This window comes from Cetorhinus maximus, chromosome 3 (assembly GCF_964194155.1).
Source record: "Cetorhinus maximus chromosome 3, sCetMax3.hap1.1, whole genome shotgun sequence".
NCBI lineage: Eukaryota > Metazoa > Chordata > Chondrichthyes > Lamniformes > Cetorhinidae > Cetorhinus > Cetorhinus maximus.
The window spans coordinates 184,674,700-184,698,329 of NC_135881.1; the positions used below are offsets into that span (position 1 = coordinate 184,674,700).

General features: G+C 45.3%; 1 protein-coding gene across 1 annotated transcript in view; it reads left to right on the plus strand.

The window, feature by feature from the left end:
* Nucleotides 1-23,630, plus strand: part of LOC144679090 (collagen alpha-6(VI) chain-like) — a 250,470-nt gene that overhangs the window by 209,455 nt on the left and 17,385 nt on the right. Inside the window, exons 30-35 of the mRNA XM_078539381.1 lie at nucleotides 1,114-1,149; nucleotides 1,254-1,290; nucleotides 15,834-15,848; nucleotides 15,966-16,459; nucleotides 17,967-18,048; nucleotides 19,904-20,572. Of these exons, the coding sequence (XP_078395507.1) occupies nucleotides 1,114-1,149; nucleotides 1,254-1,290; nucleotides 15,834-15,848; nucleotides 15,966-16,459; nucleotides 17,967-18,048; nucleotides 19,904-20,572 (1,333 nt within the window). The remainder of the gene's footprint in view (nucleotides 1-1,113; nucleotides 1,150-1,253; nucleotides 1,291-15,833; nucleotides 15,849-15,965; nucleotides 16,460-17,966; nucleotides 18,049-19,903; nucleotides 20,573-23,630) is intronic.

The following is a 23,630-nucleotide window of genomic DNA, read 5'->3' on the forward strand; positions in this document are numbered from 1 at the left end:
CGCTGCTCAGTACTGGAAAAAATGGCATTTCTGTGACTCCCATTGCTAGCCTCTTTGCAGGCCTTGAGGCAGTCAGACAGGCAGGGCCAGGGCAGGGACTGCTAACTAGCTTTACCTCTCTCCAGTGTGCTGCCACCTACCGCCAACATTTATTTGAGCTGCTTTCAAAGGTTTCTTCACTCTGTGGTTCCTTCAATAACACCAATGTGACCTTTACACGGATGTCTCCATCGCTGCCACCATGTTCTGAGATTGGGTCCATCTATCTTGAACTCTAGGCATGGGATTTGGTTCTTGGACTGTAGACACATCCTGGCGCCTGCCTAACACTTGATTATTTGTACTACCGAGTAGGCACGTAGCTCGTAGACATGATCCTAACCTCTCTCTTGAGAGTCTGACACATGACTAACTGATGTCAGTGGTACATCAACATCTACATCACGTATTAGCATATCCCATCTGTTAACCCTTTATACTACAGAGACCAGACTCTGCTGTAATGTATCTTATGATCAGTGGGCTTGTTTAAGAAAAGCTAGGTTCACAGCTGCTTGGAAAGACAATGGAAAGTGTCCATGGAAAAATATTCAGCAAAATGGCAATGCCTTCAGGGAGAGGGGGAGACAACATTCTTTTCATTCTTTCCTGTGATTTAGGCATCACTGGCAAGGCCAGCATTTGCTGCCCATCCTTAATTGCCCTTTGAATTGAATGGCTTGCTGGGCCATTTCAGAGGTCAGTTAAAAGTTAACCCCATTGTATCGGATCTGGAGTCACATGTAGGCCAGACCAGGTAAGTATGACAGATTTCTTTCCCCAAAGGACATTAGTGAACAAGATGGGTTTTTACAAAAGTCGCTAATAGTTTCTTGGTCACTGTCACTGAGATTAGCATAATATTCCAGTTTTTTATTTGTTCACTGAATTTAAATTCCACCAACTGCCGTGGTGGGATTTGAGCCCATGCCCCCTTAGCATTTGTCGGGGCCACTGGATTACTAGTCCAGTGGCATTGCCACTACCACTACACCTCCATCTCAAAATAAAAACTAACAAGAATGAAAAAATAAATGTATTCTTTTAACAAGATTTATTTTTCCTTTATTTCAGGGCCAGAAAGGGCCACCAGGCTATGCATTGGAAACGGTATGTAGCTTAAACTGTATATATATGTGTGAACTCCCCCGATGTAGTCTAACTGTAGATTTTATCTCAAGTTTGTTTGCAAACTTTTCTCCTTTTCATTGCAGTCTTGTGGCCTTGTAGCATATATACGCAGGAACTGCCGTAAGTAACAGCCCTTTTCATTTCTTCTCAGTGATTTTTATGCTGCAGTCTGAGTGAAACTGGAAAACTTGAGAAATATACTCACGGTTTTCATGGGAAAGTGAAACCAAATGTTGCTCACATTTCTTTAGGTATTGATGAATATACTGATATCTTTAAATTTTACGACTAGGTTCCCTGATAATTATTTCTATCCCTAGATAATTTTTAAATGGAAATATAGGAATGGCATTGGAGATTGTGTGGTACGGTGATCAGACACTTCCCTCTCCTCAGTTTGAATCTAGGCTAAATTGATTTTAAAAAATAGGGGCCTATGGCTGCTGGTTTTAAGGCTTCTGTGCTTCGGTAAAATTTGAAAGTCAGTTTTTTAAATTCAATTCCTGATGGATATGGGTCATCAGCACACACTATTCCTAACCTGTTATTAAATTGGCCATAGGAAGTACTTAGTGTGGGAAATGCAAAATATCACATGGTTGCATGTGGAGGTGCTGGATGCTGACACTGGGGACAGGATTATGCCCTTGGCAGAGGTGTTCGGTGGGGGCAGGCGGGGGCAATCGGGAAGCTGACCCTGCGTCCGGCTCTGCTCCACGATTTCACACTGGCAGGCCAATTAAGGCTCGCCCAGCGTGGAACACGAGCGGCAGCACTCAGCGCTGCCTGTGCGGGCGGGAGGGCAAGCGAGCCTTGAGTGATCTTCACGCATGCGCGCGAAAGAGTGCTTCAACATTCCTGAGGGCACGGAGCTGCCTTAGGGAGATGAAGCGCTGTTTAAAAAAAAAAGGAAATAAAATTATCATAAAACATGTCCCCTCATGTGACTATCACATGGGGCAGAATGTTCTTTCCAGCGAGCGGGGGCGAACCCTGTACGCCGACGCGTAAAATGATGTGCGGCGACGTCGGGCATGCATCCCAACATCACCACGCGTCATTCCGATCTTTCGTTCAGCGGGCACGCACCGGAGTCAGCTGCCTGCCCGCCCGCCGAACTGTCAAAGGCCTGTTAAGGCCATTAATAAACCAACTAACCAAATTGTCAGGGCTGCCTGTCCAGCCATAAGGTTGGCGGGCAAGTGATGAGTCCAAGCGGCCATCACATTTTTCATGAAGCCACATCCAGGGCGGGATGAGGTTTCACGAAGGGTTTATTAAATTAATAAATATTTTTTAAACATTCCATAAACATGTCCCAGCTCATGTGACGTTGTCACATGAGGGGACATGTGTAAATTATTTTTAACTTTCTTTATTTTGAAGTTTCAAATTGAGCTTAATCTCCCTGAGGCAGCTCCGTGCCTCAGGGAGATTTCTGCGCTCTTTTGAACGTATGCTGTCCCTCCCGACTCTCCCTCCTCCCCCCGCCCGCACAGGTAGTGCTGAACGCTACTGGGTTCGTGTCACACTGGGCGGGCCTTAATTGGCCAGCCCACGTAAGATGGCGGCGCAGAGCCGATCACAGGTTGCGTTGGCTCCCAAACGGCCCGCCCGACAGGCAGAAGATTCTGCCCATGAGCTGGGACATGTTTTTAATTCCAAAATAACATTTTTGTCTGATGTTTATTTGCTTTAGGAAACCTCATCCTGCCCGTGGATGAGGTTTCCTAAAAAACGTAAAGTCCGCTTGGCCTTTTCGCCTGCCCGCCAACCATTAGGTTGGATAGGCAGCGTAGATTTGAATTTAATTAGCTTCTTAATGGCCTTACTAGGACTTTCATGAGACTGAGCGATGACATCTAGACGTTCGCCCAACGTCACCGCGCATCATTTTACGTTCAGGCGTGTCGGGCACACGCCCGCATGCCGAGCATAATATTCTGCCTTGGGAGCTGGATTTTCCTCTTTAATCACATCTGAAAAAGTGCAGGATAGTGGCAGAAAATAGGGAAAAGCAAGGCAATGATGCCCTCCACTATGCTCTTACCACAAGCACAATATTCTCTCCCTCACCTCCACTAGGACAGGTACTCCTTCCCTGCCTGCTGGTGGTGTTCCCCAGTGGACCCCAGAGTAAGCCCTCAGCTGTGGGTATCCAAAATGGAAAGCATCCTTGCCACCAGTGGTAACATCCCTCACATCATTTAAAAAATATATCGATATAAAATATATATTGTTTAATAAAGCTGATGAGTAACTAAGCTATGTAGAGCAGAAGGTTCAAGGTTTAATCCCTGGCCTGTGACGAGTTAGCTCCTGTCAGCTGAGATTGCAGTAGGGTTGATGCTACAAATTAAAGCAGTTTGAGGTTTGCATTTAATTGTTTTATTTAACATTAGGAGGGCATGAAGGCAAAGCAGTCTGGCACCAATTTGCTTTTATTCTTTCACGGGCTGTGGGCATCACTGGCTGGCTTGCGTTTATTGCCCACCCCTAATTGCCCTTGAGAAGGTGGTAGTGAGCTGCCTTCTTGAACCACTGCAGTCAGTGTGGTGTAGGTACACCCACAGTGCTGTTAGGAAGGGAGTTCCAGAATCCAGAGAAAGAGAAGGAACAAGCCAGGATGGTATGTGGCTTGGAGGGGAACTTGCAGGTGGTGGTGTTCCCATGCACCTGTTGCCCCTGTCCTTCGGGTTGGTAGAGGTCATGAGTTTGGAAGGTGCTGTCAAAAAATATTCAAAAGAGAAGGAGACATTCAAGATTGCAAAAACTATTAAAGAACTCCTCCATAGCACTGAACCCCTTCCTAATCATGTTTGTCATTGATGTTCTAATTGAGCAAATGTGACAGGACAGGCCATGATCAGTGATGCTTGTGGATGACATTAAGCTATGTGGTGCAATGATGAGAACATGACTGAGTATCTGAAAAACTGGAGAAAATCACTGGAAGTCAGGATTATGAAGATCAGTAGACTCAAAGAATATATGGACTGTCAGTTTGAGCCTAGGGAAGAGGATCAGAGTGAAAATGTAAAGAGTATGGGTGAAGCCCTGGAGAAAGTGAGCAGTGTCAAGTACCTAGGGTCAGTGGTGGAAGAAAATGGGAAGTATGGAAAGAGAAAGTAAGCAACAGATTAGCTCTGGTTGGAGTAATGGGAAAAAGTGACATCTTATTGATGGTGCATTATTTAAATGGAACCACCATCATCCGTCATAATGTAGGGAATCTCATGGCTGGTAATGAAAATTGGTTAAGGTTCCACTCAACTGCATTTAGATTGCCTTCCCCCAGTATTTGTTTGCATTTTATGCAGCTGTCAGTTTATTGCAATTTTATTATGAGCAATAAGTCTCTTTCAGATATGAAAGAAAATGTTGTGGAATTTTTTCCCCCTCTAATGCTCTTTTTCCTTCCATCTCCCAACATGTTCATTTCCTGACCCAACTTCAACTTTCATGAGAACTTCCAAGAATAATTAGGAATGTAGATAATGGAAGCACAAATAATTGGGAATCCCCTGTACTGTCAATATACATTATGGCGATAATGCCCCTGATAGAAAATGCTAAAACATAAACATTTCAGTCTGACTTCACCTCTCTAATCCAAAAAAATCTTAGAACCAACATTTTTAGGCTGGAGGATTGTTATAAATTCATTGAAGCAACTTTATTGCAATAATAAGGAGGACTTGATGACACTGAAGTCTTCTCCTGGTTGAAGCTACTTATGTAATACTATACGAATTAGGAGCAGGAGAAGGCCATTCAGCCCTCCGAGCCTGCTTAGCCATTCAATAAAATCATGGCTGACCTGAATGTGCCCTCAACTCCACATACCCCCGGTTCAACTATATTTAAATAGTTTCAAAAGAGAGCTGAAGCTAGAAGAATTCTTCCCGTCAGAGTAGTGACTATATGAAACTGATTTCTATCAAAAGCTGTTAATACTGTGTCAGCAAATTCGTTCAACATAGAGCAGGATAAATATTTGGTTGAGAATGAAATTGAAATTATAGGGATGCACAAGAACAAATCTGATCAAATTCCATGGAATACATTGTTTTGTATCCTGCTGGGTAGATAACCCGTCAGAGGTGTGAATTTACCATAATGGAATAGGTGGATATTCCTGACTTTTGCTCAATTACTTTTGAAATTCAAAGATGACTCCTAGAAATATTGAGCGCTCTTCCCAGCAGAACAATAGACAAGGTTTCATTCTAAGCATGTCTCATTCTTAATTTGACCCTCAGAATTATAATGGATGTATTTATGTTCCAATCTACTACAGGAATTCTTCTTTGCTGTTCAGCAGACTTTGATCAAAGATATTAGTCTAAAACATTACAAATCTGCAAGTTTCAGGATTTTGAAACCGGAAACCAAACCAAACATCAGTCGACCAGAGGCTGCATTCGAGAACCAAACGAAATTTGATTGTCTGATATAAGCTTAGAAGTGATCTATATGGCAATATTTTGCAGATGGTTTTAATCCCATATTTATAATCCCAGTATTTATATTTTATTTCTCCCTGGTAGCTTTAACACAGGATTTAACCCAGATTTTAATGGGTAATGTTTAGATTACAAAATTCTGTTGGGGAATTTAATAAAAGCATGTTAAGGGCTTGTGGGGGAACAGAAGCAGTTGGAAAATATACCTCCATGGTCTTCATTCCATATTTTAATTCATTTAAATTAAATTAATTTAATAAATTGGAATTACTATCCTAATATTTGAAATTGGAGATAGTCACCTCCTCTGGGACTTGGGCCTGGATTTTCGCTACTGACGCCGGTAGCTCGAGTCAGGGAATTTCCTGCTTTGCCACACCCATGGTAAAAAGTGCCCCAAGTGGTGCAATTTTCACTCCAGGAGGGTGGGTATAGGCTGGAGTCAGGCCCGCTGCTCCCGCAAGTAGATTGGAAGCGTGTGGCCGAGTGCCAAGGCAGTCTGCTTAAAAGGCCCACCTCACAGAATCACAGAATTTTAACGGCACAGAAGGAGGCTATTCGGCCCACCGTGTCTGCACCGGCTCTTCAAATGAGCATTATGACCTAGTGCCATTGCCTAGCCTTTTCCCCGTACCCTTGCACATTGTTTCTATTCAAATAATCATCTAATGCCCTCTTGAATACCTCAATTGAACCTGCCTCCACCCCACTTCCAAGCAGTGCATTTCAAACCCGAACCACTCGTGTAAGAAAGTTTTTTTCTCACGCCTCAGTTCTTTACGACTTTGTCCCAGCTGTTTGGTTACATTTTAGGCTCCCTAGCCCTCACCCCTCACACCCCATCACCCCTTCACCCACTCCTCATGCCATATCCATACCCCCATGTTTTTGCAATGTCAACCCATGCTCCTGACCCACCCCATGACCCCTTATAGCCCCCCTGCCAATTCAATGCCAACTTATGCCCCCACCCACCCTACTCAAAGGCCCCTCATGTCCTCCAGGCCAACTCCTGGCCTTCCCAGACCTATTCACCCCCTATACAGCATGTACAGAACAAAGGTACCCTTTGGTAACAATGACATGTGTGAAACTGTTTAGAAAGAAAAAGACCCATTCATAATTCTTTGGAGAAGACCCCCTTTCACATAATGCGAACATATGAACACACAAACATATGAATTAGGAGCAGGAGTAGGCTACTTGGCCCCTCAAGCCTGCTCCGCCATTCAATGAGATCATGGTTGATCTGATTTTAATCTTATATTCCTGCCTACCCCCAATAACCTTTCACCCCCTTGCTTAAAAATAATCTATTTACTTACGCCTTAAAGATATTCAAGCACTTTGCTTCAGCTACCTTTTGAGGAAGAGAATTCCAAAGTCTCTCAACCCTCTGTGAGAAAAAAATCTTGCCTCATCTCTGTCCTAAATGGATGACCCCTTATTTTGAAACATTGATTTCAAGTTCTAGATTGTCCCACAAGAGGAAATATCCTTTCCATATTCACCCTGTCAAGTGCCCTCATGAAATTAAAGGTTTCAATCAAGTCGCCTCTTACTCTTCTAAACTCCAGTGAATATAAACTTAGCCTGTCCAGCCTTTCCTCATAAGATAACCCACTCATTCCTGGCATTAATCTAGTAAACTTTCTCTGAACTGTTTCTAATGCATTTATATCCTTCCTTAAATAAGGAGACCAATACTGCACACAGTATTCTAGACATGGTCTCACCAATGCCCTGTACAACTGAAGCATAACCTCCCTATCCTTGTATTCAATTTTTTTTTATTCATTCAAGGGATATGGGCTTTGCTGGCCAGGCCATCATTTATTGCCCATCCCTAATTGCCCTTGAGAAGGTGGTGGTGAGCTGCCTTGCAATAAACGATAACATTCTATTAGCTTTGCTAATTACTTGCTGCTTCCTTTTGTGAGTCTGGGTTCTCAGCTAAACCTCATAAAAGAATTAACTCAGAGTGTTGCTTACACAGCTGCAGAGAACTGTGGACTTTTCTTGATTGACATCTTTATGAGGTTATAATAAGCTATTTTTCATCAATTTATTTTGTCGATATCTCAATGGCTTGTGGGTGGTCTTTTTGTTAGCACGGAGGGTACAAGGGACATCGGGGGTGGGTGAGGGAGCATGAGTTGGTATGGGGAGGAATGGAGGGCATGGGTAAGATCTTTTGAACTTCACTTTCAAAAGGTTTTGAAATCCAGACTATGGTCCTTGACTCCTCTGAGTTCCATGAATCATGAGTCATGAAGGAGCTAGCCCACTGCATAAACATTATGAGGGGTAGACGATGCCTAGCCCCACAATGGAGCCAGCCAGATTGGGAGCACAGGGTGTGGGCCTACTACTTGCACCCTTATCCTGTGACAGCAAAACTTGGGGATGCTGGGAGTGGGGATGGGAATCCCAGAATTGGGTCCCACCTGCCATTTCTAAATGGCTCTGAGTCCTTTCGACTTTGTGGAAATCTAGGCCTTGTTGTCCATTCAATTAATTGAAGTGATGAACAGCACAGATTGTTCAGCGAGAAGAAATATTCAGTTTTCTGGTAGATTTGTATTTTTTGTGTTGTTTCCTTTGAAAACCTCCTTTGCCACCTAACCCCAGGCAAGGCACCAAGGCCAATCATTGTGCCTCCACCTCTCCAGCTGAAATCAACTGAGCACAGATGGGGATTCAACCTGTGACACTCCTGGTCTTTATGACCCAGCTCTTCAATGCTTTAACCAGCAGAACTAACGAGGAAGCCTCCAGAACACCTAACTCGACCATATACTAAGGATTTAGTGAATCACGGAAGAGAAGAACTCAGTAAAACAAAAAATTACAAGCAAGTGAAAAAGCTAGCGTCCTTGGCTTTCTTTCCAAAGTGCATGCTTTCTAGCATATCTCCTTTAGTAAGAGTGCAATGCTAGGTTTTATGGGCAGCTGTCATTCTTCTTCCATGATTGGTCAATGGGTAAAATCAAATTTGAAGGGGCAAATTGGTCCTTGATTTTTTTTTTAATCTAGAAAAAAGATAACCTTGACCTTGCATCATGTTTTCTCAAATTTCTTGGTCAAGAACTGATGAAATACAAGCAAAGCAAGACAAAAAATAATAGAATGGTAGGCAGCCTCAAGACTAAACTCAAATGATCTTCTGCTTGTACCACAGGGTGGAATCATCCCAGATTTGCACTAAGTCCAATAGCGGGCGTCAAAATAGACGTTTTACCTGCCAGCTGCAATGGCGGATTTTCACTCCATATCACCCCTTCCATCTCAAGCTATGCAGTCATGGGAAACATGCCTGATCACTGGCAGCCAGCCGGCTGGCTTCGATTTGTCTGCCACACCATTACCTCACCGCTTCCTCACTCCGGCCGGCATATTTAAACTGCAGCCATGCACACACTTGTCAATTCTTGCAGCCCAGGACTGCTCCAGTGAAGGCATGACCCCAAAAGCCAAGAGTGCAGCCCCCCGAATCAGTGACGCATCCCTGGGATGCCTTTTGGACGCCATGGAGGCCCACCACAATGTCCTCTACCCCCGCTCTGGCTGCAGGAGACCCACTGGTTTCACCACTCCGGCTTGGGAGGCAGTGGCAGTGATGGTCAGTGCCAACGCTGCACACAAGAGGTCAGCCATCGAGTGCAGAAAAAAGATGAATTATCTCATCCCTGCTGGCAGGGTAAGTCAACCATCTCACCACTCTCAATTTACACACTCACAAGCCCGTCACACATTCACTGGCATCTCACTCACTGCCAGCTCAAAGGATATCACCACTCACTCTCTCACACACACCCTCACATCTCCATCCGGTCTCATCTCTTCTGGAGATCACCTCCTCGTCCCATCCATGGCTCCACTCAGCACATACGCATGCCTGGCATCCTTCTCGTTTGGCCTGGCATGCGCCTTGCTCACACTCTCTCCATCTGTCTTTATGCAGGGCAAGATCGTGCACAATCAACGGGAGAGGTCCTAGACCAGGGTGGAGTGCCAGGCATCAAGGTCCGTCCTCACTCCATTTGAGAGTCGCACATTGGAGCTGGCCGGAGAGAACGTAGACCATTTCTGTGACAATGGTGAGGTCGGCGGCATGCATAATGTGAGGATCCTGCATCACATCATCCTTCTCTCAGTGCTACTCTGAGTCCACTGTTCTGTGCATAACGCAACTGCCAAGCACTAATAATCTCCACTTTCTCTCCTAGGCACAACTGTCTCGTTGCCTTCAGGTAACCTTGACCCTGACTCCAGCACCGAGAGCACCTCAGATGAGGAGCCTGAGGGCAGCACATTTGTAGATCCGTCACGGCACTCACCCACACCCTCCACCAGTGCAGTGACACACACACCTCAGCGGGACCTAGATGTAGAGCAGCCTGGGAATTATAATCTCGTGAACACAGCACACATGCTGTTCCTCTACAGGCAGAGGCAGGGACATCCTTGGTTGACGGCACTCAGAGGACTGCTGGAGGCAAAGAATCTGCTGAGTCCAGGTCAGATGATGAGCCTCTGGATTCGACCCTCAATCAGTTGTTGGGACTGCAAAGATAGTCACGGGAACATCTGACACACTCCTCAGATTGCAAGGGACGATGTAGGAGTCCGTCCACCTTCAACCTGAGGTGATAGCCCCGGCATGCCGATGTACCGAGGTCAACAATGGCAGAATGGTGGCCATCATGGAGACCTTGGTCCAGGACATTTGCCCCGCACTGCTGCGTGGGCTGAACTCCGTCACTGATGCCTTGGTTGGCCTCCAACAGTGGCAACATGAGAGGGGTGCGGGCAGCTCAGTCTCATTCCAGCTTCCCCGTCTCCTCAAGGAGTCAGCCAGGGGCCATCAGGCACCCATAGGGAGAAGGACCAGCAGCTCAACACGCCAGGGCTAACCACCCAGGTGACTCCGGGAATGTCCGGCCAATTCAAATCCCCTCTTCCTGTGACCCCATCATCTCTAGCTCCATAGGCCGAAGAGATTGCAGCTGGCTCACAGCAGGATATCCAACACAGGCCGGGAGCCTGCAGGTCTCCACCCTCCAAAATAATCACAGACAACAGGGCGTAGCAGTCAGCAGGATGCATCCGATACACTTCACTGTAGATGTTGGGGGAGCACCAAAACTAGTGGCAGAGTTAGGAAGGTTAAGAAAATAACAGTTGCATCATGTGGGTACAGGTTTTAATCACTTGTAAATAATGTTCACTATTGTAAAGAAACTCCCAAGAATGTCTCCTTGTCTATGGCTGCTTGTTATGATGCCCAGTGTTCGTGTAATTCAGATGTGAAACCTTGGTTGCCGCACAAGACAAAGGCAAGTGTCTCAGTTCAGGGCCTCTTCCCTTCAGACCAAAGTGATGGTCTGGCCTCACACTCCCTGGACATATTACTGATGCCAGCACCTCGACAGTGCTTGTCATTGCTGCCAGAATGCCGTGGGCAGGCTTCACAGAGTTCCATCATTCTCTCTGTGTGCTCTCAGCACCTTTAAGGTGGGGCTGGCCCCCATCTCTTCCGCATCTATGACCAGTGAAGCTGTGCTCCTGATGGGCTCAGGTGCTGAAGGCGGACAAAGGATTAGATAATTTTAAAATTTCACAGTTGCGTCTCTATGATATGACCCTGATCACAGAGCCCAAGTGAGCTGCCCTCGTCCAGACAGGAGTCAGACACACTTAGAGGCTATGTGAAGATCTATGGAATGCAAGGAGTATAGTTAATAAATTTGGGGAGTTACAGGTACAGATTGCCTTGGGGGATTATGATGCTGTGACAATAATGGAGACCTGGCTTAAGGAAGGGCAGATCTGGGTGTTAAATATTCCTGGTTACAAGGTGTTCAGAAAAGATATGAAAGGGACAAAAGGAGGAGTGGCAGCATTTTTGATTAAGGAGAGTATTGCAGTCCTGGAGAAAGAGGATGTGTCAGAGGATTCAAGGACGGAATCAATTTGGCTAAAGCTAAGGAATAAGAAGGGTGCAATTACATTGCTCAGTGTAATATATAGAGCACCAGCTAGTGGGAAGGATATAGAGGAACAAACCTGCAAGGAAATTTCAGAGAGGTGTAAACATCAGAAAGTAGTTATAATGGGAGACTTCAATTACCCGTATATAGACGGGGATAGTGATAGTGTAAGGAGCAGTGAGGGATAAGTGTTCCTAGATTGTGTTCAGGGGAATTTCCTACAGCAGCATGTGTCCAGTCCTCTTAGGATGCCTAAACTACCACCATTAACGTGCATCCATGATTTTCTGATTGCCACTGCTGACAGGCAAAATCTTGGATAAACTACTCCATTGCACAATTTTTATGGTTGCAGCAAGGAACAGTGGCAACCTAGATACAAAATTGGCTGAGGGATAGGAAACAGAGGGTGATGGTTAATGGGTATTTTTCAGGCTGGAAGAAGGTTTGGAGTGGAGTTCCCCAAGGGCCCCATTGGGACTCTTGCTTTTCCTGATATATATAAATGATCTAGATCTTGGTGTGCAGGGGACAATTTCAAAGTTTGTGGATGGCACAAAACTTGGGAGAATTATAAACTGTGAAGAGGAGATTGTAGAACTTCAAAAGGACATTGACACTTGGTGGAATGGGCAGATAGGTGGCAGATGAAGTTCAATGCAGATAAGTGAGGTGATACACTTTGGTACAAAGAACATAGAGAGACAGTAGAAAATAAAGGGTACTATTCTAAAGGGTGTGCAGGAGCAAAGAGACCTGGGTTTATATGTACATAAATCATTAAAGGTGGCAGGACAGGTAGAAAGAGCTGTTTCTAAAGCATACAGTATTCTAGGCCTCATTAATAGGGGCATAGAGTACAAGAGCAGGGAGGTTATAATGAACTTATATAAGACACTGGTTAGACCTCAGTTGGAGTATTGTGTACAGTTCTGGGCGCCACACTATAAGAAGGATATGAACGCATTGGAAAGAGTGCAGGAGAGGTTTACGAGAATGGTTCCAGGCATGAGACACTTCAGTTATGAGGAAAGATTGGAGAAGTTGGGACTGTTTTTCTTGGAGAGGAGAAGGTTAAGAGGAGAATTGATAGAAGTTTTCAAAATCATGAGGGGTCTGGACAGAGTAGATAGGGAGAAACTGTTCCTGCTCGTAAACAGATTGAGAACCAGAGGACACAATTTTAAAGTGTTTTGCAAAAGAAGCAAGTGCAAGGTGAGAAAAAACTTTTTCACACAGCGAGTAGTTAGGGTTTAGAATGCACTGCCTGGAAGTGTGATGGAGGCAGGTTCAATTGAGGCATTCAAGAGGGGATTGGATGATTATCTAAATAGAAACAACGTGCAGGAGATTGGCACTAAGTTAAAATGCTCAGAGAGCCATGCAGACATAATGGGCTGAATGGTCTCCTTCTACACTGTAACAAATCTGTGATCCTGAATGTCCTCCTGGAATCGAAAGACTATTAGGGCCTTCACTGCATCTCCGTGACAGGAATTTTATCACAGAGGGTGTGTGCACTGCCATAAGCCAGACTGGAGTCAGAAGTTTACAGATGCAATGTAAGGTGCTATGGTATCTCCTCACTGCCAGCCATCATCATCCTGCACAAATCTAGAAGCTAAGAGGGCAGCCCCAGCGTGCCTGCCTCGACTGGCCAGTGCAAGGGTCTCATCGCTGTCATCGTTGCCTTTAAGGGCCTCTTCACCCTCATCCCCATTGACGTCCTCCTCATCGGAGGAGACCTCCAGCTCCTCCATCTCTTCCTCAGCCAGCTCCTCTCCCCATTGTCAAGGGCACAGCAGGTGACGATGATGCGTGACACCCTCTGTGGGCAATATTGCAGGGCTCCACCAGACCGGTCCAGACAGAAACTCATTTTCAGCATCCTGATGGTTTGCTTCACCAAGCTGCGAGTTCCAGCATGAGGCTCATTATACCTTCGCTCTGCTGCAGCCTGAGGCCGCCGCACGGGTGTCATCAGCCACGGCCTCTGCGAGTAGCCCTTGTCCCTGAGGAGCCAACCCTGCAGCCTCTGTGGACCCTGGAAGACGTCAGGGATCTGTGACTGAATTAGAATGTAGGAGTCATGGAAACTCCCTGGAAACCGTGCGCAGACCTGCAGGATGCATTTGTGCTGGTCGCACATCAGCTGCACATTCAGCGAATGGAAGCCCTCATGGTTGACATAGTTGACTGCTTGTTGTGACGGAGATCTGAGCGCCACGTGACTGCAGTCGATGGAACCCTGCACCTATGGAAACCCGAGATCTGGGAATAACCAATCGCTCTTGCATCCTGGCTTTCCTGGTCCCGGGCGAAATGCACAAAGTTGTGTGCCCTTGCGAAGATGGTATCCGTGGCCTCATGGATGCATTTGTGGGTGGAAGCTTGTGATATCTCACAGAGGTCGCTTGTGGAGCCCTGAAAGGTGTCACTGGTGTAAAGATTGAGAGCTATTGTCACTTTAAGGGCCACAGGCAGTGAGTACCCTCCATGCCCCCATGGCACCAAACCCTGCAGCAGGTGGCAGATGTGACCGACTAGTTCTCTAGATGTGCTCTGTCTTCGGCGACACTGGTTCTTGGTCATCTGCAGGAATAAAAACAGCATCTGTAGACTCTGGGTCTAGCTAGGTGCTGACCAGCAACAGCTTGCTGTGGCTTTTCAATAGCGTGTGCAGGAGCCCCAGCCGCCCCTTCTTCCTGAGGATGCTGCTCCTCCCTCTGCGCAGCCAGGCACCTCCCTCGCTCTCTTCTCCGTCATCTCCACTCTGTGTACGCCATGAGGCATACAGCTAGATCACCAGGCTCATGCTCCTGATGTTGTACTCCTGCAGGATGAAAGAGAGAGACATGTGGGTTAGCTTGGGAGTCCTAAGAACCTGTCTTGGTTAAGTCTGAAGGTCCCTTAATGCATCCTGGAAAGTGCTGGCAACCACTTGGATGGCCAGAGTTTAGTGCGCTGCATGTCTGTCCGAAACGCACCCACCTCCGCCCCACTCCACCTGATTGAGTGGCTGCAGCTTCTTCCAACCGGACTGCACACTGTGCTCTCAGCTCAACCCGTAGGCATTCTCCTAACCCACACTGCAAGGCTGCACTGTTAGCTTGAACCATGGGGGAGACTGGTCCAAACCAGAATGATGACATTGCAAGGGGCTGTGAGCACCTCCACCAGTGACTGCTCCATGGCCAGCTTTAGTAGGAAATTGTACAATTTGCCCAATCATCCGCAGTCCACTAAAACACTCATTAGTTTACAGTCTGTGCTCAAGGGGTGAAAAGTTCTGGAACACATGGTGTCACTTTCATGCCTCTGCATTGCTTGTGTGGGCAGAGAAGCTAGAGGCCCGACTCCAATCATGTCAATGCGGCTGCGTCTGAACTGTCTCAGCTGCAGAGGAATGGTCACTTTATACTGTGTAGCTGCATCTCTCCCCCCGCCACCCCGCATGTGCCTGCCTCAAGTCTCCTCAACCACATTGCAGACCTTCCCAACCCCCCCCAAGTTGCCTCACCCACAGGGCAACCCTTGCGCGCGCCCCCCCACTCCCCCCAAGCGCCTCAACCTTGAAGTCCAACAAGGAACTCTCGCAAGTGCTGAGCAACATTACTGTGCACTCACCTCCGAGTTCTCCTCAAAGTGTAGCCTGCCATGTGCAGGCCTTATATTTGTTGTTGTGAAACACGTCAGCGTGATTGCATGGCAACATGGGCGGACGGTCCAGCAGGGGTGGGGGGGGGGGGATGATTCTGGTGGGCTGGCCTTCTAATGATATGCAGATCTATTACGATGTGGTTCCCAACATCTGACAGCAGAAACGCGGCTCGTCATTGACAGGCAGAGTGGACGATTGCAAATTGTGGAACCAATTTTTGGCCTTCTCGCCTTATTACGAGCTCACGCCGCTGAACATGCCCGACACCAGCAGGCACGGAAAATTCCGCCCGATGGACCTCCAGTCAGTTTGTAAACAGAAGGCTCGCCCTCATGGTAGCCAAACTAAAAGTTTCCTGAGGTTTTACAATCTCAAGTATTGAAATTAAGTTAAACTTCAAACCCACTTTTATAATGTGGCTTTTGGAGTGGCAACGGTTAGACTATTGATTATTTTTGTGTTTCAAATGAACAGGTAACGATAAAAACAAGTGTTATATTGGAATTCCAATCACTAATTTTACTTTCTCTTTTTTTCTTTTAGCTTGTTGTTCACAAAGTAAGTGATTTTAAAGAGTTTTGCAAATTAAAACTTTTGCCATTCCTTTGAATGTTGTCCCTCGCTAGCTTGAATATGTGCTATTTTTAAATATTTCACTTCTTTTCATTGTTCCAGGAAGTGGAGGGTGCCCTACATACCCCACAGAGCTGGTGTTTGCTCTGGACTCATCTGCAGGTGTCACACCACCTATATTTGAAAGGATGAAGAGAATTGTAATTAGTTTTGTGGAGGATATTAACATTGCTGAAAGCAATTGCCCCACTGGTGCTCGAGTGACAATTCTTACATACACTAACGCAGCGAAGCCTTTCATTCGATTTTCAGATTTTAAGAAAAAGCACTTACTACTGAAAGAAATAGAGAGACTAACACATGAACAGTCAACTAACAAGCGGAATATTGGCGTTAGTATGCAATTTGTTGCAAGAAATACTTTTAAGCGAATTCGTAATGGTGCCCTTGTGAAGAAAATAGCTGTGTTTATCACTAATGGAGAATCCCAAGACACTGAGGCCATAGTTGCAGCTGCCACTCAATTCAGTGCTTCAGGTATTACTCCTGTCATCATCTCCTTTAAGAACATCCCGGAAGTCAAACGAGCTTTTCAGGTGAGGGAAATGATAATATATTCATATGTCAATTTGTTCTGCAAAGGGAGTAGATTTAGTTGGAATTATAAGCAGCAAAATGTGCATAATTTTAGGGCAGAAGTTTTCAGATGGTGTCCAAAAAAGTCAGTGGGGAACACACCCCTGCTGTTTTCGGCAGCCCCACAACCATTTAACACTCCGTGGCAGCTCTGTAGTTGCAGCAGTGCCACTCGGAGCAGTGACCAGAGCTGGAACCGTACGTAGTCCCCATATTCAAAGTGCCAGGAGTCCAGGACCAGGTAAGTGGAGGAGTCTTGTGGAGAGATGCCTCGGAGGTGGGAATGAGGGGGAAGAGGCAGGTTGGAAAGGCCATGGGGCTAGGGCGCATTTGAGGGCAAGACCTGTGGTGGGGAGGGTGGGGGGTTGCATGGTTGGGAAAGCAGACCCCTGAGGGAGATGTTTTCCCCACTTGCTTGCCCAGGCCCCAAGCAGGGCAACCTGCCAGGTTTCCACCCCCTTCTTGACATCCTCCTGTTGGCCTGAAAATTACAGCTGGGTGGGAAGTGGTCCTTAAAATTGGGGGCAGTGTGGGTGGCGGGAAGGCAATCTGAGGAATTTTCAAAACCACTGCAGGGCCCATAAAATTCTGCCCTTAATTTTCAAGATCTGTTTCGCTAAACCCCTGGCAATTTTCAGACTGTTTGAAACCTGGGAAAGGTTTTCAGTTTGTACATAACTCTGCTGTGCTGCACATTGCTGTTTCTTTTTTTTACATACTGAAGGTTCCATTGATGGAAAAGTAGATTTTAAATTATTTTTAAAGCGGATAGCAAGTCACGGAAATGTAAATTTTCGAACTCATGTAGCTGCTCAGCACCTGAGTAGTTTATACTACATGTTCTAAAAGCATTGTTTTCAAAGTAAATGCAAGTTTAGATTTTCTCCTGTTTTAATTCCAACTGTTTGCCCACTGCAGGCAACGGAGACTTTGGCTTGTAAAGTTACAAATATCAACAAGTAAACCCGTGAAAATTTTCAAGGTTTCAATGGGATTACAGTTGCACTTGTGTGGGAATTGTAGACAATTTGGTGGAGGAGGAGTGCCCCTCCTGGCCTATAAGAAAATCTTAAATAAAGCATTTAAACTAAAGTTCTGAACATCTTCTGGCCCAGGATCATCTCCCGACAGGTTTCCCTGATGACAGGGATGAACAGTGCTCCCTAGCTCACGCCTCAGTTTAAAATTGCAGATTGGGTCCCAATTACATTAGACCCCATCTTCCGATTTAAAGTAGGATCCCCGATTCCGTCCTGTGAGCACTTGCTCAAAATAGGTTAATATCGGGACCCAATGGGAAGACAGCAGAGCAGGACTCGCCTTTTGTTGACTGTCCCTGTCTGACCAGTTTTGCCAGCTGGGGGCAGTTAAAATTGAGGCCCAGGTTTCTCTTATAAAATTATTTAACTATTTTTACAAATCTTGGAGTTTTTTTTTTAATTTGTACTTTCTTTTTTTTCCCACAAGAATGCAGTGGTTGTTTTGCCAAGACAGCAGCCACGATCCCAAGAACTGTTACGCCAAATCTATTTATGCTCACTGTGCTACGGTATGATTTTAGTTTTAGGTGAAACCTAAGTCTTCAATATATTAAGAAATCTTGTGACTCTCACTTTCCGTCTACAAAACCTTACTTCCTGTTGTCACATGTTTTCCTTTGTGTGATTAATAATGCAAATTACCTTTATAAACTTGTCATGCTATGCTTATACCACTTAACCAGTGTTGGGCCTGTAACACTTCAGTTTGCGTGTTCCAGCAACTCAGCCAGTATTACAAAATATATTATGCTTCAACCAACAATATTTCTGCACTTCCCAAATTGCCTTACATTTTGCTATTTAATTATACCATAAGGTCAAAGTATTATTTTACATTCAGGACAGTATGTATAAATATCTAATGGGGATTGAGTTATGTCTGTGCATCCCCACCCTGTAACCTTGCTTTACCGGAAGGCTGCTCTTGGTCCTGACTCTATGTGCCATGGGAGATCCACTAGGATATTATTACAAATCCTTTGTATGTGCACACTTCCTGTCTACCTTCCGACTGTCCTGATTTTTGGTCATGTTGTCCTGTCGGTGATACACCATAAAACTGCCTATTAAAAACATTTAATGGAAATCCTTATGTTAACAGCTGCCTTTAATAGTTGCAGCTTAGGCGAGTATATTATTATGTGGAGTGGGTTTCTGTAGTCTTTCTCCAATCTCCATCAACATCCTGTTTATCGAAAAAAAAAATTATGGGGCCGTAACTTCCAATGGAATGGCAATTGAATCGGATTGCCACTCCACCAGAAATTACTTACCTGGGAATGCAGGTGATCCTGTCTAGCCTGACCTTCCAACCCAGGCCTGGTGAGACCTGTGCAGTGCAGCTCGCTCCAGGGGCCTACCGTCAGGGTCAGCTCAGTCACAGGTAAGTAAGCCACACCCCTTTTTTACAGTACTAGATGCCGTAAAACAGGTAAATTTAAAGGTCCAGCCAAGTTTAAAGGTCTTTAGAAGCATGGAGAAGGTAAGTGTATAATATAATTGGTAGGATTTGCTGGAGGGTCAGGCCTGGGGACAGGATGCAGGGAGGCCAATAGTCATCCTGAGGGGATGGGGAGGTTGATAGTCAGCTTTGGATGAGGATGCTGAAGCCGGAAGTCAGGGGTCGGGCCTGAGGGAGAAAGGTCGGGCCTAGAGAGTGAGAGGAAGGTCAGACTCAGGCCGTGGGGGAAGGGATGGAGGGGAAGGTCAGAAGTCGAGCCTGGAAGGGACAGGCAGAGATCAAAATCGGGCCTTGAGTGGGGGAGGACGGGAGTTGGGAAGGGGTTGAGGCAGTTCCTTGGGGGTCAGAGGGGCGGGGAAGTCCTGTGGAGGGGTGCAGGGTGCGGGGAGTCCCATGGGGGTTGGGTGGGGGCAAACAGGGTGTGGAGGAGTCCTGTTTGTGGGGGGTTGGAGGTGTCAGCCAGGTAGACCGGAGTGGGGGCGGGGTGGTAATGGAGGAGTGGGGGAGTCCCATGGGGGTTCAGGGTGGGGGCAGTCAGGCAGGTTGCATTAATCACATTTTTGGGTGGTTCCCAGTGCAAGGCAGTTGCCCAAAGGAGGTTTGAACTTCCTGGACAATTGCAGTGCAATCTTTTGCCTGGGAACCTCTGCGATTGGTGGTGGGGTGGTGGGGTGGTGGGGGGTGTTCCCCAGCTCATCTTTGGGCCACACCCCAGATACTGGAGCTAAGAAGTCCCAGCCCAATATTTTTCATTTAGTTATCATATATTGTCATAAACTTTGATTATTGGTGCCCAACAAACCTAAACTAATAGCAAACTGAAACATACATGCACATATCTAAAAACATAAAGCTAACACCAGCAAAATATAAACCAATAATTTCTAATCTTTCTATTGCAGATGAGTGTAGCCCTGAAGACCTATGTCCAGAACCCATTACCCCACTTCCTATTCCAGTAAACCTGGACTTAGCTTTCGTTGTTGATGACTTAGAGCAAATGGAAAATGCAGAATCTGAAACAGTTCAGCAATTCTTAAACTCGATGGTTAACCAGTTTATAAGTTCTACAGAACCAAAAGCCTCTGACCTTCATCCCCGGGTGGCTCTGGTACAACACACACCAAATTCCGCATCAAGATATGGGAAAGGTCCATTTAACCTGGAGTTTGGAGTTTTGGATTACACTGCAAAAACACTGAAGAAGAGACACATCCAAGACCCATTCATTCAACTAGAGGACTCCTCTGGCATCGGCAGTACCATTGAATGGAGCTTGAAGAATTTCTTCCCAAGTCTCACAAAGCAGCACATTTACAAGGTTATCTTTACAATATTCTCAGGGAGAACAATCATTGATGAGAAGAAATTACTGGAAATATCACGAGAAGCCAAATGTAAAGGTTTCACAGTGTTTGCACTGGCCCTTGGGGAGGTAACTAATGTCACAGTCCTGGAGGAGTTTGTCAGTTTTCCTTTTGATCAACATTTAGTTCAACTGGACAGAGTCCTGGAGGCCGAAATGGAATATGCACAAAAGTTTTCAGTGGCTTTCCTGAAAAACCTGGCAAGTAAGTGCAGTAATAATCTAATGAAAAGTTTACATATAAAAATATAACTTCATATAATAACACAGATGCAATAGCTTATCCAATACTGTTTTCATTCTAATTTAAGTGAATTGTTATTTATCTGAAGTGACACCTGTTATATTTGATATATTATTGAAAACCTACCTTAAGGGCCTTTAGATGACACGGTGATGAGCATTTTCAAAATTCCATGTCAAACTGTGAGACCCCTGATACTGACTATTGTACACTCTTTACCCTGAGATTGTGCAACTAGCCATTGGGTTTGTTTAAACACAAGATATCTTTACCAGATGTCTTTTTCCTCAAACATAAATTGCTAGTATCCGGTATTGTAGTTTAAACAAAAGAAAAATATTTCACAACAACATTATTAACTTTATCCATTGGATTGACATTTGTGCCTTATGAAGATTTTATTTGAAGGTCTAAGCCTCTCCCAAAAGCCAGGGCTTAATATCTTTACCCAGAGCTCTGTGAGCTATATTTGGATTGTGTCTTCTGAACATCTGCAGTGATGCATCAGTTTCAGTCAGCTGCACTGAGGAGATATTTTTCCCTAATTGCCAGCACATTCCAGTAGCTTTAGAAAAACAGAAGACAGATTTTAGAAGCTTAACTGAGGTAAAACTAATGTTGTGATTTTTTTTTTGAAAGAGCAAAAGTGTTTGAGCAAACAATAAATTACAAGAGTTCTCATAACATACTGGCCTTGAGCTCGATAAACGTTAGAAAGCAGCATATTAAATGGAGCAGAACTTTTAGAAGAAAGAGCAATTTGGGGTCAGAGAGAAAGAAAAAGAGTGGCAACAGTGCTTTCTTCATTTAATGTGAATTCAAATTAAAAACACCAGTTGAATTTCAAAGCCAACTAATCAGCTGCCAGTTAGAAAAGATCAGTGCTAGCATGTGAGGCAGATTTTCACCTCGCCAGTAGTGGGAAACTGGCAGCAACAGATCAGCTGCCATTTAAAACCCACCTGATCTTTTCCATTGATGGAAGGAAAATTGAGCAGCGTATGTAAATCAGTGGCTGTCATCAGTTTTATGCAATAGGGGAAAGTGAAAATCAACCCCAGATTCTAATTTCCAACAACAAAGTGACAGAGAGAGATATAAAGAGCAGGTTTTTTTTTACTCGTTCTAATTTGAAGTTCATTTAAAGACAAGTTGGATGTGAAATTGGGTTCAATAGCATTCCTTTGGATGCTGTGGGTGCTGTTTGGGAATCAAAATGGCATTTCATGTGCATGCGCACACTTCTGGTGTAAATTGCTCCAGATGCCATATCGATGAAGGTGTTAGCATGCACAGCGAAAGTCCGCTAGGAGTAGGCAGAACATGATGTCAATCAGCTGATTCAATCCCAGTGCCGTGATTTTGGCAATCAACCTCCCAGCGAACACCATCTCTTAACCTCACATGGCTGAACATACATTAACCAGCAGGAAGAACTACCTGCATTCCCAAACCTCTGTTCTTTAAAGGGATGATCAACTACTTACAGCCTTTTGATAACTGGCAAAATAACAGAAAGAGCAAAGCAGGTGTAGGCGGAGAATTAACATGACAAGTGACAAGAAACTCAGAGTCGCCTTTGTAGACGGAATGGAGACGTTCTGCAAAGCGTTCACCCAGAGTCTGTGTTTAGTCTCTCCAATGTAGAGGAGATAACATAAGGAGCAATGAATACAGTATACTAAATTGAAAGAATTACAACTAAATTGTTGTTTCACCTGGAAGGAGTACTTGGGGCCCTGAACACTAAGAAGGGAGGAGGTAAAAGGTCAGGTGTTGTAGCTCCTGCACTTGTATGAGAAGGGACTGTGGTAAGTGGAAGGAGTGATTGTGGAGTGGACCAGGATACCACAGAGGCAATGGTCTCTTCAAAAAGCTGAAAGTGAATGGGTGGAACCAGAATCACAATAGGGTTCCCCTGTCTTCACCTTCCACTCCACCAACTTCCACAATCAACGTGACATCCTTAACTATTTCTGCCTACTCCAAATCACCAAACACATCATCCCCTCCCTTGCTTCTGTGCTGTAAGATTCTATGGTAGCCATATTGTTCAACCTTATCCATATCAATCTGTGAACAACATTATGGGAGATTAACTTGTAGCTATTAAAGGGCTTTTGAACTTTTTTTGTTGATCCTTCATGTTCGATAGTGAGGCTAGACAAACACTTGTAGACTAAAGAGACAGTGAGATAGAGATAACAAAAAAGATCTGTCAATCTGCACCATAGATCCAATAAGCAGCCTACATGATAGCTCCTCTGTTGTCTTGCTAGGTATGAATATTCTCACCTGGATCCATTCCTATTTATCCAGTCACAGCCAGAAAATCCCTTGCAATGGTTTAATTTTCCATTCCCTCACCGAGTTCCTTCTCTAAGTATCTATCCTTGCCTCTCTCCTGTTTCAATTCATCATGCTGCCCATTGATGGCATCATCTGAAAATCCAATGTCAGGCTCCATATGTACACTGATGACAGCCAGCTCTACTTCACCACCACCAACTATGTCAATCCCTCTACTGCCCCTGATTCGTCATGCTGCTTGGCTGATTCACTATTGGCTGAGCAGAAATTCCCTCTAATCAAATGTTGGGACCATCAAAGTCATTGGCCGAGATTTTCCGTGCTCGCCGGAGTTGGGCGTGTTCGGTGGCGTGAGTGGACAATAAGGCACAATCGGTTTCATGACGGTGTGAACCAGTTTGCAATTGTCCGTTCAGCCCGCCAACGGTGGGCCACATTTCCCACCCTCGGTCATCGGGAACCCCATTGTAATACATCTGCATATCATTATTAAGCCAGCCCGCTGGAATCGTCCCACCCCACCCCGCTGGATCGTCTGCCCATGTCAGTGGGAAAGCACGCTGATGTGTTTCACTGGGCTGAGACACCTGCCTTTATCTTGTGCAGAAAGGTTTCACATCTGAGTGACAAGAACACTGCTCATCAGAACAAGGAGCCATAGGCAGGGAGACATCCTTGGGAGTTTATTGACAATAGTGAACAGTATGTA